General features: G+C 41.3%; 1 protein-coding gene and 1 pseudogene across 1 annotated transcript in view; one reads left to right on the forward strand and one right to left on the reverse strand.

Moving 5' to 3' along the window:
* The window catches only part of Reep5 (receptor accessory protein 5), a 35563-nt gene that overhangs the window by 8571 nt on the left and 10557 nt on the right, over positions 1-16435 (forward strand). Inside the window, exon 3 of the mRNA XM_003479494.5 lies at positions 10614-10752. Coding sequence (XP_003479542.1) covers positions 10614-10752 — 139 coding nt within the window. The remainder of the gene's footprint in view (positions 1-10613; positions 10753-16435) is intronic.
* Positions 7571-8250, reverse strand: LOC106025701 (cytochrome c, somatic-like; annotated as a pseudogene).

Consider the following 16435-nt stretch of genomic DNA (forward strand, 5'->3'; position numbering starts at 1 on the left):
AAATAAAAAAGGATTAGGGACGTAACTCAGTGCAGAGGCTCTGAGTTCAATCCCTAGTGCCAAAAAAAAGAAGAAAAAACCCAACAAAACAACTGCATTCTGCAGATTGTACCTGAGGTAACACTAAAATCCTAAACATTTAAACATTTTACTTTTGGGGCCAGGGATATAGCTCAGTGGCGCAGCATCTGCCTGGCGAGCATGAGGACTTAACTTTGATTTCTGGTACCAAAACCAAAAAACAACGACAACAATTTACTTTTGTCAGTTTTGTACTGGTTGTGTTTTCACTTAGTGCTACTATTAATATTGCTGGAATTTTTGTCCTTTCTTTGAGAGAAGGTCTCATCATGTAGCTCAGGCTGGCCCCAACTTACTATATAGCTTAGGCTGGCCCTAAACTCATAATGATCCTCCTGCCTCAGCCTTCTGCATGCTGGCTTTACAGTGGTGCATCAGCAAGCTGGACTACTTTAAGATGTTTTATAGAGTAATTATATCCAGCAGTTTGTTTTTTCCTCCTCTTACACTGTAGATAAAAAAGTTTTGAGAAGCAAATAAAGTGAGTGAATGTAGATTGTTCATCATCTGGAGTTTCTGGGTTCTGTGAGAGTTGAGGAAGGGGTCTCATTTCCAGTACTGTGTTCCAGGAGATTCCTGTGGACCTTTCCCCCCTCTTTATGAAAGGTCTTGGAGATTTGGTCCGTTTGTCTTTCTGTATAGCTGCCCTCATCTACCTTTTGTCTTAAAGTTTTTTTTCCCCCAGAACTAACTTTGAAGTGTAACATCTTGAAGTATTTAGTGACTATGGATAACATGAATTAATTTTGAGGAATAATGAATTACTCTTGTAGAAGTTTAAAACAGTTTCAAAGTTGCTAATGAAATTACTTTTTGTAGCAGTTGGTGTGTATATGGGGGCTGCAAAAAAATATGCTGAGCTCATCCTGGCCCTTGCTCACTCTGCTGATTCCTGGGCCTTGAGCTTATCACCAGCCCCTGTCGTATGGCCACTGTATGTCCTGTGGCTTCTGATAGTTGGGCTGAGCGAGCTAGTGGGGATCACTTACATGTACAAGGTAACTCTAGATGGCTGGTCTGCCTCTTGCTGGAGCCTCTTCTATCTGGGAAAGGACAGTTTAGGTCGTTCCTCATTGAAGTAGTAAGGCACTTGAGCTTAAGTTAAACTTTGTTGATACCGTACTTGACACAGATATGTTTATAGAGTCATCAGTTTTATTGACAGAGTTGTCCCAGTATGATTTACCAGTAAATTTAACTTACTGTTAGTAGGTATGTTCACTTGCTCATTTCACGCTAGGAGAATGTGGTATTGAAAAGTGAAGGAGTTAACCTGGCGTGGTGGCTCATGCCTGTATTCCCAGCACTTGGGAGGCTGAGGTGGGAGGATTGTTGCGAGTTCGAGACCAGCCTGGGCTACAAAGTCAGTTCAAGGCCAGCCTGAACTGCACAGCGAGACTCTGTCTCAAAAAGACAAAAACAAAAAAGTGAAGGAGTCAAGCACGGTGGCGCATGCCTGTAATCCCAGCCCTTGGGAGGGAGAGGCAGGAGGATTGCTGTGAGTGCAAGGCCAACCTGAGTTACATAGTGAACTCAAGCCCAGCCTAAACTTACAGCAAGACCCTATCGCAAGAAAAAAAAAATGAAGGAGCATGGGCCTTTTTTTTTAAAAATTGTTTTTGTATATTTGTCTTAGAAGACATCTATCTATCTATCTATCTTTGTGTTACTGGGGATTGAACTCAGGACATTTGCACTGAGCTACATTACTGACCATTTTATTTTTATTTTGAGACAGGGTTTTGCTAAATCATTAAGTTGCCCAAGCTGTACTAGAAGCTTGTAGCCCTCCTGCCTCAGCCTCCCAAGGGCTAGGATTATAAGTGTTTGCCTACACGTCTGGCTAGTTTCTACATACTTAAGCCAGCTGCCTCATGTGTTTTTGTTTTTTGACATGGGAGGGCATTGTATAGTAAACAGGAAATAAGCAAGTTAGTTGTATATGATTCATATTCCTTCATCCATCTTTCTTGCTCCATTGAGCATGTCTTGCTTTGAAAGCATACATACTCTGCAATGGAAAAGGAAGGCTAACCTTCAAATCATTCATAGCTATAAACCCCCCTTTTTTTCTATGAAGAAGAAAAGTGTTTTCTTTCAGCATATGGAAACAAACGTGTTTATTTTTTAAAATGTATAATTTTTCTTTCTTAGATAAAGCACTGACAATAAGAGTACTCTTTTGAGTTTTCAGGAGTTCCTACTCCATTTTCTGAAGTTAGCCAAAAGCACCACTGTGGGTGCTGGGTGTAATGGGTGGTTGTTGTGTGTGTCTGCTCTAACAAGGATAATAAACATTAGGATTCATATTCTTCATGCTTAAAATTCAAAGAATCTACTTTGAACTCTGGAATATTTGTGATTAAATGTTATTTATCACATTAAAAATAGTGCTCATTCTTCCTGTTCATTTTTTGGTACAGAAGATTGAACCCAGCTATATCCCTAGCCCTTCCCTTTCTTCTTTTCTTCCCCTCTACCTCCCCTCTCTCTCTCTCCTTCCTCTCCTTGCTCCCTCTTTCTTACTCTTCTTTTTTCTTTTTGAGAGAGAGATTTTCACTAAATCACCTAAGCTGGCCTTGAGTTTGTAATCCTCCCGCCTCAACCTCCTGGGAAACTGGGATTATGGGCATGCAGCTCCATGCTTCGCTTTTTTTTTTTTTTAAATGAGTTGCTTTCTTGGAAACAGTGTCAGTCTCTGGTAATATAATTGACTTTTTGAAATTGAATTGTAAACTCAGTGCTTTAAAGACCCTCTGTTGTTTAAGTTTATGTGACCTGTAGTACCTGAGGCACTTCTGAACAATATATAGCAGAGGTAGTATGTTCCTGAGTATCTTTGATATGAATATTCAGAAGTGTGTTTATATGGAACTGATAATCCTAACTGTGTTACCACCTGGGCAAGGAACATATATATAAAATATGGAAAGATAACATGTCAAACAGCACAAAACCAGATTTTGTAAGTGCTTAATCAATAGTGGCAAATTTTACTAATACACAGAGGGAAACAATTAATCATGGTTTTCTAATTTTATGTCATTGAGATTTTAAATCATTTAAGGGAAAAAATATCCCAACAGTATTTTCTTTCACTTTCCCCCTCTTTATATTTTGTTTGTCATTGTTCCTAGTCTTGTTTGTTTGTTTGGGGGGGGGACTGATTTGAGATAGAGTCTCAAACTGGCCTTGAACTCCCTGTGTAGCCCTGGGGGGACTCAAACATCTGGCAACTCCTGCCTCAGCCTCCTGAGTGCTGGGATTACAGGTATATGCCACCACACTCAGCACTCTAGTTTTTTTCTTTTTTGAGATAGGATCTTGCTATGTAGTGCAGGCTGGCCTCAAACTCATAGTGATCTTCCTGCCTCAGTCTCCCCCGAGGTAGCATTACAGGTGTGCAGCATCACACCTGGCTTTTTTTCTGTACTTAAATTGGCATTTTATGATATTTGTTCAAAGAGTAATAAAACAGTATAAAGTTTTCTTCTCTGATGTTGTAAGAGATGTGGCCAGTAGTTTTTGTGTTTGGGCAGAGTGGAGTGTGTGTTCCTAAGCACCAGACATAATTGGACTAACAGTTTTTTCAGGTGAAATCAGCCGTTTACTTGGTTTGTTTCCATTGAGACATGCACTTCTCTGTTACCAGCCCGTTGCCCTCCTTCAGGGGAGCCTTCCCTAGCACATGTGCTGTTTGGATGGGAGCTAGTTTGGATGGGAACTGTTTCTGGCCTGGATTTTTGGTCCTTGTGAATCATGTAGGTCTTTGGTGCTGGGGTCAGATGCAGTGTCAGGTGGGTTGTCACTGCTTGAGCTGTACTGGTTCTGACCTTCTGCACAGGGTCCCACATAGTACCACTTCTCCACGGAAGTGGCCATTCACATCACAGCCACCACTCAGTGGTTAGTGAAGAAATCACTCGGCTTTTTGGTTTTAATGCATGGTTGTATTTATTTCTTTCATTTCTTTAGTAGCCTAAAAGAAACTATAGCAAAGATAACTAAGCCAGACAGTCTGATTGCCTGTTAGGAATCACCCTTTAAATGTTTCATTTGGAATTCAGGACGTAGGGATAAATACTTTAAAAAAACTTCTAAACTAGTCAGGCATGGTGGCACATGCCTGTAATCCCAGCACTCCAGAGGCTGAGGCAGGAGGGTTGTTTTGAGTTTGAGACCAGCCTGGGCTACAAAGTGAGCTCAAGGCCAGCCTGAACTGCATAGTGAGACTGTCTCAAAAAAAGACAAAAACAAAAACAAAACTTCCAAATAAATTTTTTGAATTTGTCTTCTGAATTGTACTTTCTGGGGAAATTGGCATTTTTCAATTTAATAATATGAAGGAAGATATTGAAACACCCATTAAGTCTTTCAGTCTGAGCTAATGCAGTCACAAATGCTTAATTTACAACTATAATTAAGAGAATATAATGTTCATCCCAGTAATACAACTTAACTGATTGATCGATGGAAGAAGATGTGAATAATTGAAACCATGACAAATGTCTCAAAGGAAAAAATGTTAAAAAACATTTTTCCCCTATCTGCCTTTCTTATTAGCTAGTTTTAATCTGCAGTGGTATAATAATATTTATAATAATAAATATTAGATATAAGTTAAATAACATTACTTATTGTATTTGTAAATATTTTAACTTTCTTTTTCCTGCTGCGGGTTGAGCTCAGGGTTGTGCGTGCCAGCCAGGCAAGCACCCAGGCAAGTATAAACTCGAATACCGTTATGTTACACATGCAAAACCGGAGCTTCATGGCCAGGCGTGGTGGTGCCTGCCTGTCTGTAATCCTGCACCCTGGGAAGCTGAAGCAGGAGAATCACAAGTTTGAGCCAGTCTGAGCAGGTGACTTAGTGAGGCCGTACCTCAGAAATAAATAGACGATAGATAAATAAGGTGGAGATAGATGGATAAGTGGGCCTACTGGTGGGTTGGCTGGTGACAGCTCATTGTGAAGACACTGAGTTTAATGCCATCCTTGGTTCTTGTCCTTCCAGGAAACAGCAGGCAAGCTGTGAACTTGCCAACAAGGGTAGAATCAGCAGTACAGTGACTGCTGGCCAGTGAGTTACTTACATGTTGGGACCAGTTCTCGGTCAGTGTGGTCTTGTTTGTTTGTTTGTTTTGTGGAGGAGAGAGAGAAAATTGTTTCACCATTATCTGGATTTTTTCCCCTGTTAGTATGCAAACAGGATTTTTGGAGGCTCAGAATTCTTTCCTGTTGTAGCGGTTGAGATTTGGAGCATTTAGAATGGGGGGGGGTATAATTAAAATCCATAGGTAATTCTCTAATCTCCTTTCAGCCTTATTAGCTGGTAATAAACCCTTTGCCAACTTTATGTAGGTAGAAGCACTAAAGCTGTCTTTTCTCTTTTTAATCTCTTCCCTTGTTTTCAATAATAAATCACTATTACAGCATCATTGTTACCTGATAAGGGGGATTTACCGAGTGCTTCCTCTGTGCCGCTCAGCGTTTTGACACGCTTCCCATGTGCTGAGCGCTTTAATCTTTGCAGCAGCGCCACAAGGTTTATAATCCTCCTTGGTAGTGAACAAGCTGCAGCCCGGAGAGATTGCATGGTGGGCCCAAGGCTAAACACCAGTAGGAGCTGGAGCCAGGATGGACCTGCAAGCTGAGGATGGTGAAATGGTATGAAACCCGATGGGCGTCGAGAAGAAAAGGAAGGGAAGGGCCTGGCTGTTCCATAGTAATCAGTCATTTTTTGATTATTTTGTATTTTTTGTTTGTAACACTATTTAGTTCAGGGTTTCACTATTTAGTTCAGGGTGGCCTTGAATTTACTTTGTAGCCCAGGCTACAGGCTACAACTTGCAGTGATCCTCCTGCCTCTGCCTCCTGAGTGCTGGGACTACATGCACCAGCATGCCTGGCTTGATAGTTCGTTTAAATAGTAAGTTCAGATGAGTCAGATTCATGTGATGACTCTTTCTCTATGTTTTTTTTTTTAAGATAGGACCTCACAATTTTGTGCCACGATGGTCTTGAACTTCTAGGTTTAAGGAATACTTCTGCCTGAGCCTTCTGATTAGTTGGCAGTAAGTAGGCTTGGTCCTTGGAGGCCTTTTTAAAAGGCTGAAACACAACATGTTGTATCTGACTTTGGTTAGAGAACCTTGTTCATGAGAAAATCATTAGCTATTTCTCAAGAGAGAAATTAAATGAATATGTCTGATGTTCACTTTGTGTTTGTTTTTAACAAAGCCCTAAAGAGGGTGCTAGTCTCGCAGGAGGAATTAGTCATAGAAACGTTGGTATGCTGGGTCCTGTGGCACACACCTGTATCCCAACTCTCTGTCCTCTGAGAGCTGAAGCAGGAGGATTCCAAGTTCTAGGCCAGCCCACACAACTTGGCAAGACTGACTCAAAATAAAATGAGAGTGGCTAAGAATATTGTTTAGTGCTCCCTGGGTTCCGTCTCTAGTACCACACATGCACGAGGGCTGGGCTCATGAGACTACAGTGTCTGTTCTCTGTCTGCCAGGGTCAGTGGTGGAGTCAGGTGCGCTGGAGAAAGACAGCAAGCCCAGGCCTGTGGAGAGAGTGCTTGCATTTGTCACCACCACTGCTGGGACAGTTCCAGAGCTCCTCTAGGCTTTCACTAGGGAGTGCAAGGACCAAGGAGGTTTGTGTTTCAGCAGAGCAAATACAGAGATGAAATACTTGAAATCTCAGTGAATAGTTCTGTTGAAATGTGTTTATCTTGAATTCTTTCACAAACTCAGAATGCTTGCCTGGTTGTAATACAATTCCGTGGGTGTGTAAGGAAGAGTGCAGGGCTACAGAATGTCCTGTGTCCCCACAGTTGAACAAGGGAGTCTGTGCTGAGGCTGTGGTAAATAACAGTTGGAAACCCCATTTTTGAGCTCTTTTCTTCTCTCACCATGCCCTCCTCGCCTTTTTTTAAATTTTGAGACTGCATCTCAGTTGGGCGCAAGCCTGCAGTGTTGGCTTCAGTTTCTTTGTGTGTTGGGAGTGTAGGCCTCCATCATCATTTTTTAAAAAATATAAACATGGAACTATTTTAAGTTAAAACAATAGTTAAAATGCATTGATAATGTGAGAAATTATATTAAAATTTGTTTTTAAAGAGGTGACATGAAAGCAGAAGAGAGATGATTTGAGAAGAGGGAGGGGAGAGGAAAGGAGCCAGACGAAAAAGAGGGAGAATGGAGGAGAATGAGCAAAATGTGTCGTGTAGATCCACAAATATGCCATATGCCAAAACGAAACTTGTTAACTATAAAATGTGAGAAATGTTAAATATTCTTTATTTGGTATTATACTTACACCACACTAAAATGCTGTTTAGTAAGTAAAGGGCAGCACCTTTTAGATACAGGGAATTCTAATTAAATTGGTGTAGTTCAACCAAAATTCCAGATGTTGCTTCCTTGTCTTCAACCCCTCCCTTTAACGGACTAATAAACATTGAAACAGGGAGTTTTGCTTGGTTTTGAGAAAATAAAGGATTTCCCTAGTATTTAACCAGTTATATAAATCTACATATAAAACCAACCTTCTGTATATTTTGAGATGACACTCTCAATTTTTGTGAAAAGTCAAACATTACTAATCAAGTCCAACCATGTATTTAGGAAGGGAAAACAGTGCCAGGATTCATTGAACTAGAATTACTATCAAAACCTGAAAAATATCCATTTAAATATAAGCTAATTTTACTTAAATCAGGAGTGTCCAAAAATATTCTGGCAGCCACTCATGATCTGAATTCTGGTGTATGAGACCTATTAAATTATGATACATATGAAAAAGCCACGAAGCATTTCTGTTCTATAATAAACAAGGCAGTGACTATTACTCAGTAGCCTTTTTGAGGTAAGCCATTGAGTCTGTCCTTTCTCCCTGCTTCTTGATGCAAGTGAAGATCATTTTTTGCCAGGGATATACTTCTTGGGATTCTTCGAATAATCCTAATCCGTCAGTATGTCCCTTCCCCAGGTGATGCTTTTGTTCTTGTTGGCCTCTATAAGTGAATCCAGCAGCCTGATCTGTCTTCCTCCCAAACAGACCATGGAGATCTGGCCCGGTTCTGTGCTTGCCTCCCTTCTCAACAGTGAGGCACTGGGCATGCTTCTGTACAAAAATCTTACATTTCTCAACATCACCCATTTTTAAACCTGCTGCGGCTTCCACACCTTGTTATACAAGGAACATTCCAGTTTAGAAGCCAAACATCCCGCTCTGTAGCCCAGGGACACTCGGATCCTGTTTTGTTTTGTTTTGAGATAGCATTTTGCTTTGTAGTCCAGGCTCGAACTCATTGTGCAGCCTAGGCTGGCCTCAACCTCGCAGCAGACATCTGCCTTAGCCTCCTGAGTGCCATTTTAACTTCTTCTATTTCTACTTTTTAGTGTCACTATATAATACTCCAGTATATTAACATGGAAACTTTTGAATTTTCTTATTTGTTGATAGTTCATTTGATTATGGAATGCCTTTAGATCTTAAGTGAAGCTGGCATAGAGCCCCATACCTGTAATCACTGTCCTCTGGGAGACTGAGGCAAGATTGCAAGTTTGAACCCAGTTTGGGAATTTAATGACTTAATGAGACTTTGTCTCAACATTAAGTAAACAAAGAAATAAATGGGCAGGCTGTAGCTGTAGCTCAGTGTGAAAGCTCAATCCCCAGTACACTCCTACTCTGTGCAAAAAAAAAAAAAAAAAAAAGAAGGGGAAACCTTAAATGAAATATAACTATGTATTCTCTCTGCCAAGGATGAAAGTGTGAGAAATTTTAATTGTGCTAATAATTTAAAGAACCTACCTATACACCTGTAATCCCAGCACTCAGGAGGCTAAGGCAGGAGGATCTAAGTGAGTTCAAGGCCAGCCTGAAGTCATAGTGAGACCCTGTTTCAAAAAAAACAAAAACGAAGAAAGAAAGAACAAAGAATGACTTACTTACCTATAAATAGATACAGCTGTACTAACCTAAAGCATAGAAGGGAAAAGTTTTACATAAAGGCTGTGCTGTGTTCATTCTTGGGTTAACATGATTGCTAAAAGTTTGCCTTTGTCTTTCTGTTACATTCGCTAGCGTCTGTCTGCCTTGGTTAACTACAAAGTTATGATTAATGTGTGTGTTTGATTTTGAGTCTTTTATTCCTGGTGTCACTATATAGTGCTCCAGTGTGTTAACATGGGAACTTTTGAATTCATCTTATTGGTAGCTAAGACAGATCTGATTCACATGTTACAAGCCATTATTCTATGATCAGCTTTGTTAAATTCATTACATATGGTTCTTTGTCCTTAAAATGAAAATTTTGGCCTAGTCTTGAAGATCAAAGCAGTTTTTACTTCATCACTTCTGCCTTTTTGTGTCTCCATATGTCATTAGCGCCATCTTGTTCAGCTCTAACTCTTCCCCCTTTGGCCGTTTCTCTCTTTGGTTATTTTCTTAAAACACATGTCTTAAACATGTCTTAAATACACACACATGCGCGCGCGCACGGCTGGTTCTGTTGACCCCTCCTAAGCTTCCTCAGCATGATTCAGCAGCCTGCTTCTTTGGGGAGCTACTTCTACTGCAGCAGATAATTAATGTGTCTTTTAGCCTAAACAAAATTCACTTCTCTCCTTCCCTCTCTTTTTCTCTTCCTCCTTCAACCCCTCCCTCTCTCCTTTCTTCTCTTTTTAACACTGGGAATTGAAACTAAGACCTCACTTGTGCTAAGCAAGTCTTGTACCCCTAAGCTACACCCTTAGCCCCATAAAGTTCAGATATATTTCTAGTTTATGTTTTTAGTCCAGCTGAGTTGTGATAACAGATCTATTTTAGAATAGGTTAAGGAATTATGGAGCCTCAGGTTTAGAATTAAGAGATTTCTAGGACCAAAGAAAATTTCTGTGATTCAGAAGTAAAAGATTATCTAAATTTTGTTTTCACCTATTTGCAGAATGACTTTTGTCTAAGTAGGAGTTGGGAGTGTTGTTAAGTGATGAGGGGAAGAGGGCCACAGCCTGAGGATCACACAAGGACAGTCTGAACTAAACAGACACTGAGATGTTGGTTTGCACCTGCTTGTTATACAGTAAGTGGGTTTGTACAGTGTCTGAGCTGTATTCTAGAAATTCCCCATGAGACGCTCCTACCCACCCATGCTGCCCTTGAGTTACTGATGTGCCCTGGATCCTGAGTTCCTCCCGAGTGCTCACCAGAGGAGTGGGATTGCTAGAGTTTTCTCACTGGTAGCATGGCAGAGCTGGGGCGGAGGCCCTGGCAGGCTGCAGATCCATAGTGACAGCCTGGGCTGGTTTTGCTGGTGGCCGGAAGGCCGGGCGAGTGATGACATCACTCATTCTGCTCTTCCCACGGTGCTTGCATCTTCATGTGGTACTCTTTTCCTATGGGTGCTGCGTACATTTGCCTGGGTTTCCCCATGGTATTGGAGAACAGGTTGTGAAAGTCTCACAAATGTTCATTGACATCTTCCTAAATTATGTGCTTTCTTTTGTGTTTCCTTCCAGAATGAAAGCCATAGAGAGTCCCAACAAAGATGACGACACCCAGTGGCTGACCTACTGGGTAGTATATGGCGTGTTCAGCATTGCTGAGTTCTTCTCTGACCTCTTTCTGTCATGGTTCCCCTTCTACTACATGCTGAAGGTATGTCGACTGCTAGCCGCTGTTTCCTTCCACTTACATGTATTTGTGTTGCTTTGCTCTGTGTCATTAAAACTCCAGCTCAGGACCTGTGTATAGGAACAAATGTTTCAGTGTTGGACGTGATTGATGCTGTCTCATGATAAATAAGACAGGATCCAGTGTCTAAATTTCTCTGTATACTGTCTTAGAAAATAGCCAAAGCTGTTTGAACGTTTAAACTGGAAATACCTAAATATTGCTGTGTTGTCAAGGTCTGTCTGTATGCAGTGCTCTGCACTTTGATGTGGAAGTATTGTAAACGTCAGCAGGTCGGGCTAAGGCTATCGCTCGGCCGGCACAAGTGCTTTCCTGGCAAATGCAAGGTTGTGAGTTCGATCCCCAGTACCAAAATATATATATATATATTCAGCAGGTCATCAATTATTCACAGTGGTGAGCAGGAGTCATTTCGGGAAGGAAAAATACACATTTCTCGCATAGGTTTGCAGAAGAAAGATGTGCAGTCAGCTCTCTGAGTCAGTTTAGTGACTTTGACAAGACAGAGTCAGGGGCAGCAGGAACAGTCTTAGTTCCCAGCAGCGTGGGGAAGAGATGGGAAGTTGAAACTTACTCATAATGAAACTACTAATGGACTTCAGACTAGTTCCAGAGTTGAGAATGAAGGAGTTCCCAGCTCTTAATGGATAGAGTAGTTCTTTTCACGAATGGGGATGTGCTGCCCCAAGGTGCTTTGTCAAGTGACTCCTCAGCAGAGCCCTGTTTCTGGGCAACTGCCACCGTGTCACTGGTGCCTCCAGTCCTCAGGCTCTGATTTGAGTGAGCTGGATGGTGTGGTGTCGCGTAGCCCTCAGGATCCCTGGGTCCTCTTCTTTCCCTTTCTTTTTATTAGTGTTCATTTTAGTAAAAGCTGCACATGGCATAGTTTAAAGGTTTAGTAGTTCTGTAATGTTTTACATCAGGTCCACACCTTCCTTAAAAACAACCACTCTGTTACTTCATTTATGGAAATTTGTCATTTGCTTCTCTGTCTCTGAACAATAATGCTAGATTTAGTGACTTTTTTGTATTTTGTTCATTAGCTCGTGATTCCCACTGAGAGATATGATTTGCCTCTTTTCTCCCCTTGTCCTTGCCACACATATGCAGCCTCTCCATGTCCACATCCTCCTATTGCATGACTTTTAAATACTCACTGCTTACTAAACTGACTTTGAAAATGCTCTTCATTTTGATTATAGTATACATGTAGTGTGTTTGTGACAAGGTCTTGCTATGTAGTCCAGGCTGACCTCAGACTTACAGTACTTCTCCTGCCTCAGCCTCCCGAGTCCTGGGATTACAGGCGTGTGCCATCACCCTGCTATAGGGTTCTTTTTATTTCCTCTGCAACTAATAATCATTATATAGTCAAACATATTTGTAGCATACTCACTATTTCCATTTGTCCTGTATATCCTGCATGTTTGTGTACTTTCTCTTAAATATGGTTATTAATCTGTTAGATTAAAAGTCTTGATCAGTCTGTTCTAATATTTTTACTGCTCTCAGAATCTGTAGTTGATTATGTTGTTTTTCTCTAGAATGATTGTACTCATCAAATCTTACTATTTTGCAAACTTGTTTTCCATTAGAAGTTTCAGATGCTGTGCCAGGCTGTGGAGTGGAAGGCCACACCCCAGCCATGTCGGTCTTATGCAGTCAGTTTGGGCAGTGGGTGGATAAGCCTGGAGCTCAGAGTGCAGCGCTGGGCTGCAGAGGAACCAGTTAGTAACTCTTCCCCCAAGCCCCAGGTCCTCAGCTTGGGCTTTGGGGCAGTAACTAGTTCTCAGCTGTTTCCTTCAGTACCTTCCAGGATCAGTGAACAGAAAGCTTTGATTCAGAAAAAAGTAAATGAGAAAGTTTTTAATTTTGAGCTATAGAAGTAAGAAAAATACAAATGACACAAAAAGATTTGATAAATTTGGCTAAATAAAACTTCAGCCAAATTAAATTTCTGTGTAAACAAAGTTAAAATGCCAGACCAGGAAAATACATTCATAACATTCATACCAAATAAGAAGCTAATACCCTGAATATGTATGTATTTTTCCAAGTAAAAAGAAAATGGGCAGAGCTGCTGAATAGATATTTCACAGAAAAGAAGAAATAGGGATGGAAGTGCAGGGGCAGTGGCAGCTGTGCCACAGGGATGGAGGACCCTGCACAGGAGGGGGCCATGCCAGCCACCCTGGTGCTGTGAGATCAAAGGTTGGAACTCTGCCCAAGGAAGGTCTCATCAGGGTCACCAAGCCACACATACAGAATTGGAGGAAGAAATCAATGAACTCAAATCAAAAGTTGTTGATGGAGGAACTGATGATATTATTAAGCTTTTAATTTCATTAAAAGGTGCTGTGTTGTTTGGAACAAGGCTTTTCTTTTCTTTCTTTTTTTTTTTTTTTTTGGTCTTTTTTGAGTCAGGCTGGCCTTGAGCTCACTTTGTAGTCCAGGCTGGTCTCAAACTCCCAACGATCCTTCCACCTCAGCCTCCCAAGTGCTGGGATTACAGGCGTGAGCCACCATGCCCGGCTTGCCAAGCAGGCGCTTATGCCGCTGAGCTAAATCCCTGGCCCGAGGCTTTTCCTTTTTGTCATTGCACATCACCGTGACTGCTGTAGAAGTCTTGAAGTCTTAATTTATCATCCTAATGAAGGTTCCTGCAGTGGGCTTTGGGGTTGTACCCAGGCTGGTGCAGTGGAGTACACTGCTGTGTTTGTTTTTTGAGACAGGGTCTTGCTATGTAGTCCAGGCTGTCCTTGAAATCATGGCAATCCTTGTGCCTCAACCTCCCGAGTGCTGGGAACACTGGCATGTCCCACCATGCCCGGCTCTTTTTTAATCTTAAAAAAAAAAAAAAGGAAAACAATATGAGTGACCAAGAAACATCTCACTAGTGATCTGGGAAACATGAGTTCAAATAGTGCAATCCTGTATTTTGGTTGTTACATTGGTAGGTTTTTAAAGATTGAAGATACCCAGTGTTGCTGAGCATACAGGGAGGTGGCCACGAGGTGCGTAGCTGTGAAAGGTCCGACCCTGCTATTAGTGTGAGGGGGCCAGTGACTTGAGACACACAGTGGTGAGAGAAAAAGGTGCTTATTAGCAACAAGCTGGCCCACTGGACAGGGAACAGTGGGCGCTTCTGCGAGGTGGCTTTCATGGCCTTTCTGGGGAAATAATATGCCAGTCCCAGGGTTGGATGAAGGGAAGTCCACTAGTCTTGAGGAGGTGGAATATGCATGCACCTTCTTTTGGGCCCAAAGGGCTGTAGCCATCCTGGACCTACGACTCTTTAAGTTTATTTAGAGGTCTCTGCTTCTCATAAAACTTCCTTCCTATAGTTATAGGACCTTTCCTGAAACCTGTAAGGGGAATTAGTAATGAAGATGTGCAGGGAGAAAACATCACCACATATAAATTGAAGAGGAAGAAGAGAGGAAAAGAAAAAAGCAATGTTCAACTTGGGAGCAGCCTTGGTAGTGGTGGTGCTGGTAATGAGTAAGGGGATAAGTAAGAATAGCCTTTACATTGGGCCATTTGACCACTTCTTGTTGAACTGGAAAGTGACACACTGACATTCCTATCCTAGGGAAATATTCAGGGGTAAGGAAGCAGAGAGACAGACACTGCGACATTTTTGTTACAAGTAAAAGGAACAGTTGAAGGTTCCATCAACAATGAAAGATTAAACAACTAGTACAGTACATCATACAGTTAAATAGAATGAAACAGATTCATGCATTATGGAAAATTTCCATAATTAACTATGAAAAATTATACATCACAAATAGTGTGACACTATTTGTTTAAAAAGATGAGGTGAATTAAATCTTTGTTAGATGAAAATGTGTTCAATATAGATTGCTTTCATCACCACAGAATGCCTTTTAAGACAGTTGAAGTATTTGCCTTTTAAAACAGATAAGAGGGGCTGGGGATTTAGCTGAGCGGCATAAGCGCCTGCCTTGCAAGCAGGCAGTCGTGAGTTCAATCTCCGATACCGATAAAAAGGAAAAAGACAAATAAATAAATGAATAAGTAAAACAGATAAGAAAATGGATCTGTGGGAAGATTTCAGAGTTCAAAGATTGTTGGATTTTTTTGGTGTTTTGTTATTCAAAGACCTTTTGCATTTATAAAACATTTTATAATCTTTGAATATAAGATTTTAAAAATCAGATAACTTTGAAGTCCTTATTAGGATCCATCTAATGGCACCTCGCAGTGCAGCGTCTAATGGAAAGCACTTGGCTGCTGTCCTGGGCCCGCCTGCTCTCTGTGGTAAGTAGTATCCCGTCAACAGAACTGCATCGGCCAGTTTTTAACCTACACTTCTGGAACATGGGCAGCCTGACTTCTGTCCTTCTTCTGATCACCTCTGCTAACAAGAACACAATAGGGAAGGATCCCAGAATGAGACAGTCACTGAATTGATTTGGAAGTAACATTTCAAAAATTGTTTTGCAGCAAATTCGCTTTCCTAATAAAGAGTAAATCAATACATTTACTAGAAGCTTCGCAGCATCATAGTGTCAGTGAGAGTGAATTTACTGTTCCAAATAAATGACTTGAATGAATTAAAAATTAATGCTGGCCATCAAAGTGCTTTCTTCCTGCATTAGTGGCTTGTGAGGGACTCCAGTGAACCGACTGAGAACAAGTCTGAACTGCAGATGCTGTAGAAGTTTTAGGAGCGTTTCACACTTTAAAGACTAGCATAGATCTTACCTGTGCCATGTGGTAATCACGTAATGATTGTATGAGAACGTGTATGAGGAAGCTGCAAGCTTAGTTTGTCTTTTACAGAATTGCAGTTGCATTACTCAGCTTTCCTATAGCTGGGGCATAATGCCTGACACCCACACCTTGAGGAGGACAGGTTTAACTCTGCTGATGTCAAGGCAGGAACAAGCAAGATGGTATGGCGGCACTACACAGCTTGTTCATGATGGCCAGGAAGCTGAGCAGGGGCCGGCACTGGTGAGAGATGCCCCCTCCAAACGCATCTCCAGCGACCTAGACTCCAGCGACCAGCGACCTAGACTGTGAGCATCTGTGGGCCAGTTCATTGATGAGTGCTCCACAACCCAGTCTTATTTACAGGAGTGGACATTAACTGTCACAGATGCTTTTTTCATTTTTAGAAGTAGCCTGTAGAATTGAGGAAAATAAGAGAAACAAATGGCCAAGCATCTAAACATGTCTGAGATAATACACAGTGTACTTAGTTAAGAGGCTGGTTCACACATGTCCTGAGCTTTGCTGTGAGGTCTGTCTTTGAGCAGTAGTATTGGAAAACACATTTAAAAACCTTTCTTCTGATTGCTTAAAGAAACAACCATACGCAAATTTAACAGTTTAAGTTTTGACTTGTGTGTGCCAGATTCTGTTCTAGGTTTAGGGAATGCTTTGGTGACTGAAATAAAGCCCTTGCTGTTATACTGTTTACAAATATTGATATGGGGTGTGTGTGTTAGGGAAGAAAATAACACGTGTCATCCTGCTGTGGTAAACATCTGTAGTCTTTTTCTGTGCAAATATATTGGTCTGTGTCTTTAAAGAAACACAGAAATATGTACTACTACCTTAGCCACATGTGCTTGAAACCACACACACACACAGTGTGATTTATCTTTAGGTTAAC

Source organism: Cavia porcellus, unplaced genomic scaffold (assembly GCF_034190915.1).
Source record: "Cavia porcellus strain 051 isolate PalLab524CR breed Dunkin Hartley unplaced genomic scaffold, mCavPor4.1 scaffold_2, whole genome shotgun sequence".
NCBI classification, from domain to species: Eukaryota; Metazoa; Chordata; class Mammalia; order Rodentia; family Caviidae; genus Cavia; species Cavia porcellus.